The sequence below is a fragment of the Homarus americanus genome, unplaced genomic scaffold (assembly GCF_018991925.1).
Source record: "Homarus americanus isolate GMGI-L3 unplaced genomic scaffold, GMGI_Hamer_2.0 scaffold4896, whole genome shotgun sequence".
Taxonomy (NCBI): domain Eukaryota; kingdom Metazoa; phylum Arthropoda; class Malacostraca; order Decapoda; family Nephropidae; genus Homarus; species Homarus americanus.
Genome location: NW_024749657.1, coordinates 7,141,438 through 7,156,626, shown reverse-complemented (window position 1 = coordinate 7,156,626; position 15,189 = coordinate 7,141,438). Strand labels below are relative to the sequence as shown.

At 39.6% G+C, this 15,189-nt stretch overlaps 3 protein-coding genes across 3 annotated transcripts; 1 reads left to right on the top strand and 2 right to left on the bottom strand.

The window, feature by feature from the left end:
• Positions 1-473: 473 nt before the first annotated feature.
• LOC121853666 (actin-like) lies at positions 474-3,184 on the top strand. The gene is made up of 2 exons (XM_042347996.1): positions 474-521; positions 1,837-3,184. The coding sequence occupies exon 2, from the start codon at positions 1,865-1,867 to the stop codon at positions 2,996-2,998; it is 1,134 nt and encodes a 377-aa protein (XP_042203930.1). The 5' UTR covers positions 474-521; positions 1,837-1,864; the 3' UTR covers positions 2,999-3,184.
• A 1,712-nt stretch (positions 3,185-4,896) lies between these two features.
• LOC121853665 (actin-like) lies at positions 4,897-6,146 on the bottom strand. The gene has a single exon (XM_042347994.1). The coding sequence runs from the start codon at positions 6,129-6,131 to the stop codon at positions 4,998-5,000; it is 1,134 nt and encodes a 377-aa protein (XP_042203928.1). The 5' UTR covers positions 6,132-6,146; the 3' UTR covers positions 4,897-4,997.
• Positions 6,147-9,970: 3,824 nt separating this feature from the next.
• Positions 9,971-11,305, bottom strand: LOC121853667 (actin-like). The gene has a single exon (XM_042347997.1). The coding sequence runs from the start codon at positions 11,273-11,275 to the stop codon at positions 10,145-10,147; it is 1,131 nt and encodes a 376-aa protein (XP_042203931.1). The 5' UTR covers positions 11,276-11,305; the 3' UTR covers positions 9,971-10,144.
• Between the last annotated feature and the right edge of the window lie 3,884 nt (positions 11,306-15,189).

Here is a 15,189-nt window from a genome sequence, read left to right as displayed (position 1 = left end):
CTTCGCTTTAAAATTTAAATACCTCTATTTTTTTTACCATTATCTATACTTTTATTTCTAAATAGTTAAATGAAATTTATGGCAGGATTGTTAAATAATCCTTTCAGCGAATGGGCATCTCTGCGACTAAGAACCTATTTTCAAAAAAATTCGAAGGGGCGATAGAAACTCTTCGTAATGCAATAACTTCGCATAAATTCCAGTAAATGTAGCTGTAGGGTCAGTATTAATTAGTATTTTGAATTGATTCAAACATTTAAGTAAGAAATGTTCTTTGTTTATATTTGGAAAACTACAGAGTCAGATCAAGTTGGCTTTAGTGGGCACTGCTACTTGTTGCTCAACGAACCAGAAACAAGTGCTTGACAGACTGATCACTTCCTTCGTCTATTGCGGTATTCGATTTTTTTTTCTACCCTGACGTTACCCTATTTTTGTCGGGAACGATTTTCCCGGCATATATAAAAGAGCAAGGAAGAATTAAATGCCTTCAGTCAGGACTCGACTCAGAAGTGGTATAGGTTAGTCCTCAATCTTCCTGGTAGTGATTAAGAGTGAAATCTTAATTTCCATAGTAGTTTGACTAAAATGGATTAAATTGGTGGATATTCTACAAGTGTCATTTGGTTTGTAGTGTTAAAAGTAAGAAGAATTAAAGCCCCTTAGTCAGTTTTACTCCGAATAGATTATGTAATCGATTTTTCAGCTAATATCGAATTTTAATGTGTTTTTTTTTCGATTCAGTGTTTTCTTAGTGATCGCAGGAATATTTCTGTTACAAAAGACTTTACAGTCATAATAGACACAACAATGGCTTTAGTAGTGATCGTCCCGATTACAGTGAGTCACGAAGTGTTGTGTGTACAGCAGGTCTCTTAAAGCTATTACCAGTTACTAATATATTTGTAGTGACCTTCAAGGTTACATCCTTTCTTAATCTTTCGGTTTGATCTTTATGTTTTCTGTGAACTCACTTGTAATGTCGGGTTTCTTGGTGGTCCCTCTGGTCATATCCGCTTTGTAGTATTCATCCTAATTCCTGCAGTTTAAAGTTATTGGCTCTTTTATAGCGGTGTCTTCAGTTATCCACACGTTTACAGCCATTTTTTGCAGTATCCGCTTCCGGTTAGTATCACTGAGGATTAAAGATCTGTAATTAATCAAGAAATGAAATTAAGGGACCTACAGTGTGATTATGAAATATTGTTTGGTGATATAAAGAATGAAAAAAAAGCGTTGATTCTATTGATGTATATACAGTAGAAAGTAGACTTTTCCCCGAGTCGTATTTCCATAACTAATGATAGAACATCTTCGTTCGACTTTCACTAATATAATTAAAGTGAAATAAGACTCCACACGCCAGACGGCCAGTTAGGGGCAGAGAAAATACAGCACATTACAATCTAAAACCTCAGTACACAATGAAGCCGTGGAGCCATCTCTGCAACTGACTGTCTTTACTTCCCCAAGTGTATAGTTCGGTATTCATTCGTATCTAGGTGAACTGGGGGTACCTTGGGTGCAAACCGTCGACCCTTATGACAGGAAGCGAGTGCTGTACACTCTCGGTTGCCGCTTCCTCGCAACATAAGTAGTTATTGGTAAAATTTGAACGCATTGTGGTTAAGAAATTTTATCTCTCATTTTTTTCAAGTATTGCAGCATTGCAGTAACTTGCATGGTAGCGAAGATGACGTGTTCACTTATATCATCATCTAGCCTACATATATACAAAGAAAAGGTCAGTTAATAGGCATGAATATATTTATGAAGATTTCCTTGAATAATCAGGTTCTTCTTTACTGATTCATTGTATTTTCGTTACACTTACAGTTCCAAATACTCGTGCTAGACTACCATCATGTGTGACGACGACGAAGGATGTACCCTGGTTTGCGACAATGGCTCCGGCATGGTCAAGGCTGGCTTCGCCGGCGACGACGCTCCCCGTGCTGTATTCCCTTCCATCGTCGGCCGCGCCCGTCACCAGGGTGTGATGGTCGGTATGGGTCAGAAGGACATCTACGTCGGTGACGAGGCCCAAGCCAAGCGAGGTATCCTCACTCTCAAGTACCCCATCGAGCACGGCATCATCACCAACTGGGATGACATGGAGAATATATGGTACCACACCTTCTACAATGAGCTCCGTATCGCCCCTGAGGAGTGTCCCACAATGCTGACTGAGACTTCCCTTAACCCCAAGGCCAACCGTGAGAAGATGACACAGATCATGTTCGAGTCTTTTAACTTACCTGCCATGTACGTGACAATCCAGGCCGTGCTGTCCTTGTACGCCTCTGGTCGTACCACTGGCCAGGTTTGTGACTCGGGTGATGGGGTGTCACATGTGGTCCCCGTCTATGAAGGTTTCGCTCTACCTCATGCTATCCTTCGTCTTGATCTTGCTGGTCGTGACCTAACTAATTATTTAACTAAGATCATGACAGAACGTGGTTATTCTTTCACCACCACCGCTGAGCGAGAGATTGTGCGAGATATCAAGGAGAAGCTTTGCTACATCGCCCTTGACTACGAAAATGAGATGAATGTTGCTTCAGCTTCTTCCTCCAGTGACAAGTCCTATGAACTTCCCGACGGTCAGATCATCACTATCGGAAATGAACGTTTCCGTGCTCCTGAAGCGCTCTTCGAGCCCTCCTTCCTGGGTATGGAGTCGGCAGGCGTTCACGAGACTGTGTACAACAGCATCATGAAATGTGACATCGACATCAGAAAAGACTTGTTTGCGAACATTTTGCTGTCTGGTGGTACTACTATGTACCCTGGTATTGCTGACCGCATGCAAAAGGAAATCACTGCTCTGGCTCCCTCCACCATCAAGATCAAGATCATTGCTCCTCCCGAGCGTAAGTACTCCGTCTGGATTGGTGGCTCCATCCTGGCGTCTCTGTCCACCTTCCAGGCCATGTGGATCTCCAAGGAGGAGTACGGCGAGTCCGGCCCCAGCATTGTCCACCGTAAATGTTTCTGAAAGGAGGAGCCTATTTAGATATCAAAGTTGAAGAAAATTAAGATATTTAAGGTGTAAATGTGGTCAGCTTTGTAATCGTTGGCATTTCATGTAAACATTATTATAATCTTTAACTGACCTGTGTTATATCTGCATTATATTCAATATTTGCTTTTCTTCAAAATTTTAATTAAAACATTCATTTCACATGTATTTCTTTTCCCAGAAAAAACAATTCATATTTATTCTCATTTGCACTTCTTCTTTTCCATAGCCTTTAAGAAATAAGTAAATCTGTTTGTTATTGAAAAAAAAATATTGCAGAAATTTTCCAGGAACTTATAATAAAACCTGATGTATCAATTATCGAGCCTTAGATGAGTGAAGTTACTTGAAACATAAGACAGATTTATGGAAGAATAGTATCATGTACTTAAAAGCACGTGGAGAACCCCCCCCCCCTACATACACACACACACACACACACACACACACACACACACACACACATAGTATACGAGTACAGTGTGTGTGTGTGTGTGTGTAATCTGTAGTAATATCGTGGCTAGGAAAAAGATGAATTACTTGACACTTATAATATTTGTTTGCTAACGATTTGATTGTCACAGCAACCACCATCAGAACAATCTATAAAAAAGAAAGAACTATGTACAGACAAAGGAAACCTAAGTACGTATTAATGATCAAACAATGGTAAATTAAAGGCTTCGAACATGATCTGGGTCATCTCACGGTTGACCTTGAGGTTGAGGGAAGCCTGAGTCAGCATTGTTGGGTACTCCTCAAGGGCAACACATGTAATTTTTACGTTACATATATATTTATCTTTGAATGGCATATAATAAAGCATTCAACTTTTGGGTGTCTTGATGTTAAAAATTGCCCAGATTAAGAAGAATTTTGATTATCGCAACACCTAGTAACCGATTTTGTTTATCACTCTTTAAGTGTGTTCCATTAAAATTCTTATACCAACCATTTTACTCTCAAATAATTTACTTAGTCGAGAGCTACAAAGGAATTTCAACATTGTATAAACTAAGCCCTTAGACCTAAAAGACTAGAACATGATATGGTATATATTGATACCAAAACAAGATTGACTGTAACGGACATCTAGTGGTGGGCATCGTCAACAGCGAAACTCTCAAAACGTGATACGACCTGGCAATGGTCCCTTAGTTGACACAAAAGTATTACGTTATGGGTAAACGTTTTCCAAGTGCTCGTTAAAGGTTTACCAGACTTCAAGTAATGTAAGTCCAGTTTTAACCTTAGAAAATTATATAGTGAGAAATAAACAAATGCAAATTAAAGCAGGATGATTTAAAAAAAATATTTATGTTTCTTGAATTTATGTAAAAAAAAAAGAGATTTCTAAGAAACTTGAATCATAAAAATACTACAGTTTTTGTGATGAAGGTAAAAAAAGCCCGCCAAAAATTCGTTATAAATAAACACAAACTGACAGAGCTCATTCAATCACATAATCCAGTGACCTGCGAAACTTACCTGAGGATTGACAGTGTTTAGTGCTGAGCTGAGACGAGGTAATGTACTGTATAGTGAAGTGATAATTCAATATTTGTGAATGAACCTCTCACTCAGGATATAATTGAGCATAGACTGATATGTTGTGTGAATAGTGCTCTTATGTTTGGTTTTGGTGTAGGTGTATGCGTTTAATAATTGTAGTGTAGATTTTGTTCTCGTGAGTAACTGTTGTTTCTCTTTATAACCACTGATTATATTTTGTGTGTGTGTATATGTGTGTGTGTGTGTTTGTGTGTGTGTTGTATTGCTGCTGTGAGGGTAATATATCTGTGCACATGTGTTACATTTACTTAATGCAATCATCATTTGAATATTAACTTTCCGTTGTAAAAGAAAAGCCAAGAGTTTATATATTATTTATTAAAACGACATGATGTATTAGCAAGTCTATTCAACGATGCCTTAAAACAGCATAACAATAGACGGCATATAATTGGTACTTCATTTAGAAGCACTTGCGGTGGACAATGCCGGGGCCGGACTCGTCGTACTCCTCCTTAGTGATCCACATGGCCTGGAAGGTGGACAGAGAGGCCAGGATGGAGCCACCGATCCAGACGGAGTACTTACGCTCGGGAGGAGCAATGATCTTGATTTTCAGGGTGGAAGGAGCCAGGGACGTAATCTCTTTCTGCATGCGGTCAGCAATACCAGGGTACATGGTGGTACCACCAGACATGACAATGTTGGCGAACAGGTCCTTCCTGATATCAATGTCGCACCTCATGATGGAGTTGTAGACTGTCTCGTGGAGACCTGCAGATTCCATACCCAGGAAGGAAGGCTGGAAGAGAGCCTCAGGAGCACGGAAACGCTCGTTGCCTATGGTGATGACCTGACCGTCGGGAAGTTCGTAGGACTTATCCAAGGAGGAGGAAGCAGAAGCCACGTTCATTTCATTATCGAAGTCCAGAGCGATGTAGCAAAGCTTCTCCTTGATGTCACGGACGATCTCACGCTCAGCAGTAGTAGTGAAGGAGTAGCCACGCTCAGTCATGATCTTCATGAGGTAGTTGGTCAGGTCACGACCAGCCAGGTCAAGACGAAGGATGGCATGAGGGAGAGCGAAACCTTCATAGACGGGGACCATGTGAGAGACACCATCACCAGAGTCACACACCTGGCCAGTGGTACGACCAGAGGCGTACAGGGACAGCACGGCCTGGATGGTCACGTACATGGCAGGTAAGCTGAAAGACTCAAACATAATCTGTGTCATCTTTTCACGATTGGCCTTGGGGTTGAGGGGAGCCTCAGTCAACATTGTGGGGGACTCCTCAGGGGCAACACGGAGCTCATTGTAGAAGGTGTGGTACCAGATCTTCTCCATGTCGTCCCAGTTGGTGATGATGCCGTGCTCGATGGGGTACTTGAGGGTCAAGATACCTCTCTTGGCCTGGGCCTCGTCACCGACGTAGGCGTCCTTCTGACCCATACCGACCATCACACCCTGGTGACGGGCGCGGCCGACGATGGAGGGGAATACGGCGCGGGGAGCGTCGTCGCCGGCGAAGCCAGCCTTGACCATGCCGGAGCCATTGTCGCAGACTAGAGCTGCCACTTCTTCGTCGTCACACATGATGGTGATTTTTCACTACGTTAAGAGTCCTGCAATGTAAAGAGATTTTTTTAAGGCCCATTTATGATTTATGTGGTGCCGAGTAAATGTTGTGTTCGACGTATTTAAAAAAATAGATTTCATTTTCATAAGAACAAAGAAAGTAATTTAATTTACGCCACGAATGTTGGTTTCTTTTTATGCTGTTTTTTAAGACAAGCAAACTTAAATCTGTGTTCAATATGTGGATGAGAATTATGGGTATTATGGTTATTTTAAGGCAACCTTATTTGTAATGTATTTTTACTTTTATATTATTATATTGGCACTTCACACACACACACACACACACACACACACACACACACACACACACACACACACACACACACACATATATATATATATATATATATATATATATATATATATATATATATATATATATATATATATATATATATATATATATATATATATATATATATATATATATATATATATATATATATATATATATATATATATATATATATATATATATATATATATATATATATGTATATTTCGACAGAACTGTATTCAACATTGATTTGCCCGAATTCATCTTAATAAGTAAATAAATGTTTAGGCAGAATGCAAAACACACCTACTTTTGAATAAGCTTTCAATAATAATGACTATAATAACACTGAAATTCGTGAACTAAATAAGAATTGTCCTTTATTACTTCATGTGAAGGAAAGTTCACACAAGTTACTATGACTAAAATCTGACGGTGATGTTACTCGGGATACAAAGGTATAAAAAACTTTGTTTGTTACAAAGAAATAAATCGAAATTTGGCCATTTCAACATATTTGTGGACAAATATATTCAAACTTAGGCTTCTCATTTGATCTGAAAAAGAAAATATCCTAGTTCATGGCCTCGCATCTTGCGCAAAGAAGCTATTGCATATATTTTGAAGAGAAGTTAATCAGAACTTGTGTCTTGCAGTGCAGTTGGGTGAGAGTCACTCGGAAATTGAGTTGAAAATGTTTACACTTTATCCAGTAACAAATGATTGCTGCTGGTTCCCATCAATACTTCAACTGTTTGAATGAAAGTCACAGAGAGGCTTTCAAACTCTTGTAAATATAATGCAGTATAATGCTGTGACAGTATCTGGACAGTTTTTCTTCAACTTGTGCTCAAATCAAGAAGCTCGAGACGGCATCACAATGCAAACACTACTCGTATTCTTGAAAAGCCCTTTTAGGGAATTGTACACAACTTCGTTCTTTAAAAGTGTATATTTACCAGGGAAATTTTAAGCCCTCGAGAAACACGTTTGCAACAAAGAGAACTGCCTCACTAAACCACACATCTGTTGCACCAATGAACACGCAATATTGACACTATAACTTCAACCAGAAAAACGTTGACGAACTCTTTTTGTACACGTGGGTGTTTAACAGGACGCGAGACCTGGCACCTACCCGTTGTGAGTCGAGGGGCGACTAAGGTAGACCCTAGTTAGCCTCCTATATATATCCTGTTAGAAAAATCTTGTAAAGAAGAATGTGTCACCAAATACCACCGTAGATGCTTTACTATTTTTTTTTCTGAGTTCACCGTAAAGTGTGAGACGAGCTTAACAGGTTCCTCTGTGTAGGTGTTAGTTATCGTCATGCGACAAAAGTTTTCGCTCTGAGTGAATACACCCCTGCGTGTTAACTGAAGTGTCCTAATATCCTTAAATCTGATTAGTATTGTATTTAATCATAACGATGCACTTTAAGTTTAGTTTGAGAGAAGATTTAACGTAATATATACCCCCTGTGTATATATATATATATATATATATATATATATATATATATATATATATATATATATATATATATATATATATATATATATATATATATATAAAATGTGTGTGCGTGTGTGTATGCGCTAATGGTTAGACAATTCCTTGTATCTTTTTTGATTGTGATCTTCACTCTGGCAAGATGCTTGCCTGTGATTGGCAGGACAAATACGCCTTACTTCCTTGCTGGAGAACTTCTAGAAACTAGATGAATTGAAAGCCCAATCATGAAAGGACAGCAGTGTCTACAAAACATGTAGGAAGGGGATTCCAGTAAGACTTTACTTTCATGCTTGGCATTTCTCAGGCTCTTGTAGAATTAGATTTTTTTCTAAATCTCGAACTCCCTATAAGCAGTTGATCTTTTATATCCCATAATTGGTAGTTATCTGCTTCCTTAAGTACTTCTCATAATGACACACTTGAACTTCTCACTCTGTCCCGATTCTTACTTCCCTGCTACATTTCTTCATGTATAAGGGTAGTTCATCCTTAACAATAATTATGGCCTCCTTTTTGTTGTGCTTCGCTTCAGAAAGGCTACTGTGTCTTTATTAGAAAATGTAGGGGATGGTGCGAAGGGTAAGTTAATGAAAGATTCGAAGTTAGTTGTATTTTACGCAGCTCTCGCAGCAATACAGAAAAAAATAGGGATAATGTCTGACTGGGTTACAATTTTAAAACATTTTACGTCAACATCGCAGCATCTCCATGTGATGGCATGATGAATCAACATGTCAATTATTGTCTTTAGACAAATGATTACAGAGTGAGGCAAAATAAAGCGATGGTATCATGATGGATTCCGTCCACTGTGGTGGATAGAGCAGCATTTTGTAATTGTATTTTTTTTTTTTTTGCATTCGTACTCTTGTCACTGTGGCATCACATTGGTTGCACTAACTGTGAGTTACATAAATTCGTTAAACACACTAAAGGCATTTTTCCAAGAGGGTAACGATGATTCTTCTCTGTAGGTATAGTCCATTCTTTAGGTTAGGCTGTTAGTAGCGAAAGGAAACAAAATTTCAGGAACCTGGAGAACACTGTCCTGCACAGCATATCCTTGCTAGACTCGGATATTGATGAAGGATTTGGACTAAGTAGTACTTTGAAGAGCACGACTAAATATGTTGTCGTTGCTTAATAATGCAGATTTTCTTCGGAAGGGAGGAGGGGACTAAAAAATTCTCGAGGTTTTTCTATAACCCCTCTTTTATGACCACTTCAAAGACCTCGGTAAGATCAATACAAACTACATTCAAATTACACTGTTCTGATTTTTTAAGGAAAAAAAAATCGTGTACGGTAACTATGTTAAGGTTGGAACTGCACTGCGTCGGTAGGCAAATGATAGAAATACTGTAGTCACAGCGTGTTGACCACAAAGTTCCTATAAGGTCCTACACCTTGTCACTAGTCTTGTGAAACTAAAATGTGCCATTTCTGTGAGTGAATTTAACGTCCATGTATGATAATAATAATAATAATAAACGGTTTATTAATATCAAACATACGTCATGGTGCAGCACATGAGCGTTGATGAAGCGCGAAAAATGATCAAGGAACAATGTTTATTACTAACCCCTCAAAATGTATTTTACCGTATAACTAGGAATGGCTTTTGTATGTTCATCTGTTGAAACAGTTATCGTTTAATATACGCCTCTCCGATCAGTAGTGAGCATTCAGTTACTGTATATGTATAGGAGTGCTGCAGATGAGTGGATACAGTGCCCGCCTCCTCTCCTATATTTCGCTGATTTACGCCAAGGACGGTTGAGTGCCCCTTTCTCTTTCACTCATGTATAGATCAAAATTCTAAGCTTTTTCTTTGTTAGCAAAATCACATTGACTTTTTCATTACTCCAGCAACATCATTCAACCCAAGGAAGACATAATAAGATACTGTCCTTATCACAAGGATCTATCAAAATTATACAAAAACTGTATACTTTTTGGTGAGCAGTTAACATTTAAGCAAATGAAAAGAATTCAGGAAAAAATCATTCAATTTGTTTTATTAACAACTTTACATTAACAACAACAAAATATAACAAGTCTCGTTTTGCATCAGTTATAAAAGGATCTTCAACAGCATTACACGTAAAATAACATTTTTTTTATAACAAAATTAGCACTGGCTTTGCTGTTGAACATTCATAAAGAGAAACAAAAATTAGAAGCACTTGCGGTGGACAATGCCGGGGCCGGACTCGTCGTACTCCTCCTTGGTGATCCACATGGTCTGGAAGGTGGACAGGGAGGCCAGGATGGAGCCACCGATCCATACGGAGTACTTACGCTCGGGAGGAGCAATGATCTTGATCTTGATGGTGGATGGAGCCAGGCAAGTAATTTCCTTCTGCATGCGGTCAGCAATACCAGGATACATGGTGGTACCACCAGACATGACTGTGTTAGCGAATAGATCTTTCCTAATGTCGATGTCGCACCTCATGATTGAATTATGAACAGTCTCGTGAACACCAGCCGATTCCATACCCAGGAAGGAAGGCTGGAACAGAGCCTCAGGAGCACGGAAACGTTCGTTGCCGATGGTGATGACCTGACCGTCGGGAAGTTCGTAAGATTTATCTATAGAAGAGGAAGCAGCAGCTACATTCATCTCATTCTCGAAGTCAAGGGCAATGTAGCAAAGCTTCTCCTTGATATCACGAACGATCTCACGCTCAGCGGTGGTGGTGAAGGAGTAGCCACGCTCAGTCATGATCTTCATGAGGTAGTTGGTCAGGTCACGACCAGCAAGGTCAAGACGAAGGATGGCATGAGGGAGAGCGAAACCTTCATAGACGGGGACCATGTGAGAGACACCATCACCAGAGTCACACACCAGACCAGTGGTACGACCAGAGGCGTACAGGGACAGCACGGCCTGGATGGTTACGTACATGGCAGGCATGTTGAAGGACTCAAACATGATCTGTGTCATCTTCTCACGGTTGGCCTTGGGGTTGAGGGGAGCCTCAGTCAACATTGTGGGGGACTCCTCAGGGGCAACACGGAGCTCATTGTAGAAGGTGTGGTACCAGATCTTCTCCATGTCGTCCCAGTTGGTAATGATTCCGTGCTCGATGGGGTACTTGAGAGTGAGGATACCTCGCTTGGCTTGGGCCTCGTCACCGACGTAGGCGTCCTTCTGACCCATACCGACCATCACACCCTGGTGACGGGCGCGGCCAACGATGGAGGGAAAGACGGCGCGGGGAGCGTCGTCACCGGCGAAGCCAGCCTTGACCATGCCGGAGCCATTGTCGCACACCAGCGCACATTCTTCCTCGTCACACATGGTGCTAGGTCAGTGTAGGGTCAGGACAACCTGTAATGTAGACAGGAGATTATATATCTATTTGCTCACTGTAGCATTTATTTATCAACAGATAGACTCAATCCCCATATTCATTTCCTGTTATTTATAATAAAGACGTAACTGATCAGTCAATTATCTTATTCTTTCATTTGCTGCTGATGTTAATATAGTCATAGCATGTATTCATGTTTCTCCTTACTAGCTTCGTACCTTTCTCTCCTCACAGTTGTGTGTTTGAGTATGTGTGTTTATTAATGTGACTATGTATGTGTGGCCTAAAACACAATAAATAATCAAGATTATGTATCAGTGGAAAGTGTCTTTTTTACACATTTTATTACTGATGGTTCTAATGCGTCGTTATCAATACAAACCGAAATGGACACATATGGTTATTACCCAATACACTAGAGTCGACTCAAGTAATTTAGTCAATCCCGTTTATGTTGAGAAATTGCCTAAAATCAGTTTCCCTACCCTTCCCCCTCCCCCCCCTCACGCCCATACAACGTAGATGATAAGGTAACATTAAAATCACTTGAAGATCCAGTGAAAATGAAATCGAACTCTCACTTACGTTTCATATTATACTGATGGAATAAAGGGCAGGGCCGGAGAGCCACACCCAGACTACATACCTGTACCTTTACAGTCCTGAGAACAAGGATGACTAGAAGGGAGGGGCCTTTGCCTCCTTTATATATACTTCGACTAGAATGAAGAATGTGGGGTTCCTGCCAAGATTTCTTTCAGACAAGCAGTTCATTCGGGCACCTGTTGTCCTCCTTTGTATAGATGAGTGACAGTAGAGGTCCTCGGAATGTAATACGAATAGTAAAGCGAGATTTCTTTATTTTTTCTTTAATAGACAGAGTGTATCCCTGCTGTCTGTGTCGTTTTATCTGTTGTGAAATACAGTTCGTATTTCTTTGTTCTCTTCTTTTTTTTTTTACTTGTGGATCTAAATTATTACTTTTTTGTATTGTATTTTTTGTTTTCATATTTAAGAATTAAGATAAAATGTTTCGTATATATAAGTATTAAGTCTGTTTTATAAAATACTATATTGCCTTCAACAAATCTTTAGACAAACTTACGTGGGAGCAGAAGTATTTGACGAGATAATGCAACATTGTGTAAATCAAATATTCCAAAAAGGACTCTCACTTACTGTAGATACTGTTAATAAGGATTTTCTAAATGATTATCTTATCTTAAATGATAAGGAAAACGTTGTGAAGATTTAGTGTGAGTTGAATGAAGGATTATATGCAAATTGTAGGTGACTGAAATGTGGCAAGTGAATATTTCTTTATTCAATTGACTGTATAAAACGGATGATATTATCTAACGCGTCTCAGAAGTTTTCCATTTAACTTGATGATATAATTCTTACTTGATGGCGGCGTTGATGTCACCGGAAAGCAAATATCCTCCTGGAAGGTAAAGTCACCTGCAGATTTTGGGAGTTGTGAAGGATGTCAATATATACTGTGATATGCCGTTCAGACTAGTAAGAAATTATGTAAACACAAGAGAGACAAATTCGATCATCCTGTAAACAGAATCCTGTATATTGATTATTGTTTTCAACCTCAAGATAACTGTATCAAAATAGCGCAATTTTTTTTTTTCCGTTCCTTAAGGAGAAAAAGATGCATGAGAACGGTGGTATATCAGATACAAAAGGAAGCACGTAGTATAGTATATCACCTTTGTTTTTACGGTATCTGGCAACAGCACGCACCGCCATACGAGTACGCACACAGTCGTTGTCACAGATGCCATCACCAGACAAAAACACACACAACCCTCAACACATAGAGAAAAGACAATTTTATTCGTCAGCCCACAGGAGACAACATGTGGGGAAAACTAAACCATTCTGCTTAGCCTCACTCTCCATTTACATAGTATACCTGTACTGTACTGAATCAATCGTAAACTTGCTTGAACATCTATCTATCTGTCTATCTTGAGGACTTGTTACTCTCAAAACATCTCATTCTATAATTACAGAACGTAAAGAATGGATTAAGTTTTCTCCTTAACTTAATCACGTTTGTTCTTATCAGTGAAACATCATGCCCTTTTCACCCAAACATCATTCCTCACCTTCCTCAGAACAAGGTTGAGTCTCCACCCTTCAAAACATTGCTTCGTGTTATGTTTGTCAGACTAATATCATGTCCTCTCCATCAATGTTATCATAGGAGGTATCTAGTCTCGATGTAATGCTTATCTCGATGTTGTGATTAACGGATGTCCTCGACTTGCTGGTGTTATGTTGCTCTCGGTCTCGTGATATGGTGTTGTTCTCGACCTAATTGCGTGATGAATATCTTCGGAGTAATGATGTGGTGTCGTCCTTGAACTATAACATGCAGTTCCTCATGATAAACACACACACACACACACACACACACACACACACACACACACACACACACACACATACATGTCTTTGGAGTACAGCACACACCTAAGTTTTTTCACTCGTACACAGTTACCATTCACGTCCACTCTTAGAAATATGTGGATGCCTGACCACTACACATATCCACACTTGATACAAACAAACACATGAACATACCACACACACATACACAAGAACGGATGTATATGCATAGCCGGACATACACGCTCAATAGTTATTTAAAATCTAGTTATCACAGTAAAAGAAATACTCTAACATTTTGATATAAAACATAATTAACTAGAATCATCTTTGCCGAAGGATCAATAAAATAGAATTAGTACTAAATAACTTCATTAGGTTTTAACCGAGTTGTAAAGATATACGAGTCAATAAATCAGTAAATAAAAACTGTCCACATGTCCTGTAATTTGTCGTCGCATTCGATCACCAGAAAGGATGTGGTTTACTCAGACCTCTGGTACAATACGAGACAAAGGTACGCCATAATTAGTCTGTGCACCTTAGGCTAAATTCTTTTACATCTACAGGTGGGGGAAGAACCCTCGGTGTGTTGCCTTATGAGGAGTGTTGAGGCTAGGGTCACTGAAATAGACTGTGTGTGTTAGGGTCTAAGTGAGGCGTCCTACTGGCGGTGTTTGAGGGAGGTGTAACAATAGGGCTCCTCTTCGCCTTACACCCCACTATCTGAGGCTTTGGTTACCCCTCTGTGCTAAATTGAGACCGTAGGTGTTGTGTCCCACGTTGTCATAGAAGACACGTGTAGGCACTCTCTTCCCTCACGATTCTCAGTAGTGTACAGCCTAACCAAACCATCATTATTCCCTAACATTCACGAGAATTTATTCCATAGTTTGAGTATTTCCTTGACTTTCACCAACATTCTCAGATACTTACGTCAGCCTTCCATGTCATTGTCAGTTTCACTCTTTGATGACGCTCACCGACACTCCCACTTAACTTGGTGATACACATCTCACTTGGCGAACCATTTGGCCCATCTTGTAGGCTGCCATCAGTGACACATAATGTAAAGCTCTTTTGTTTCTCGTCTTTTAAACGTGTCACTAAGACCTTGTTGACAGAGTTTATGATGGAGATATAAGTTTTCCTCTCCCCTTGTTGCTCACGGATCTCTAGGATGACTAAATACTGTGTCTTTTTTCTCTCTTTCCTCTCACTTCATTAATCTATAATAGCCTCATTTGTATTGTAACACTTCTACAACTTCACCTGTATAACACCTGTAACACTTCTACAACTTCACCTGTATAACACCTGTAACACTTCTACAACCTCACCTGTATAACACCTGTAACACTTCTACAACTTCACCTGTATAACACCTGTAACACTTCTACAACTTCACCTGTATAACACCTGTAACACTTCTACTTCACCTGTATAACACCTGTAACACTTCTACAACTTCACCTGTATAACACCTGTAACACTT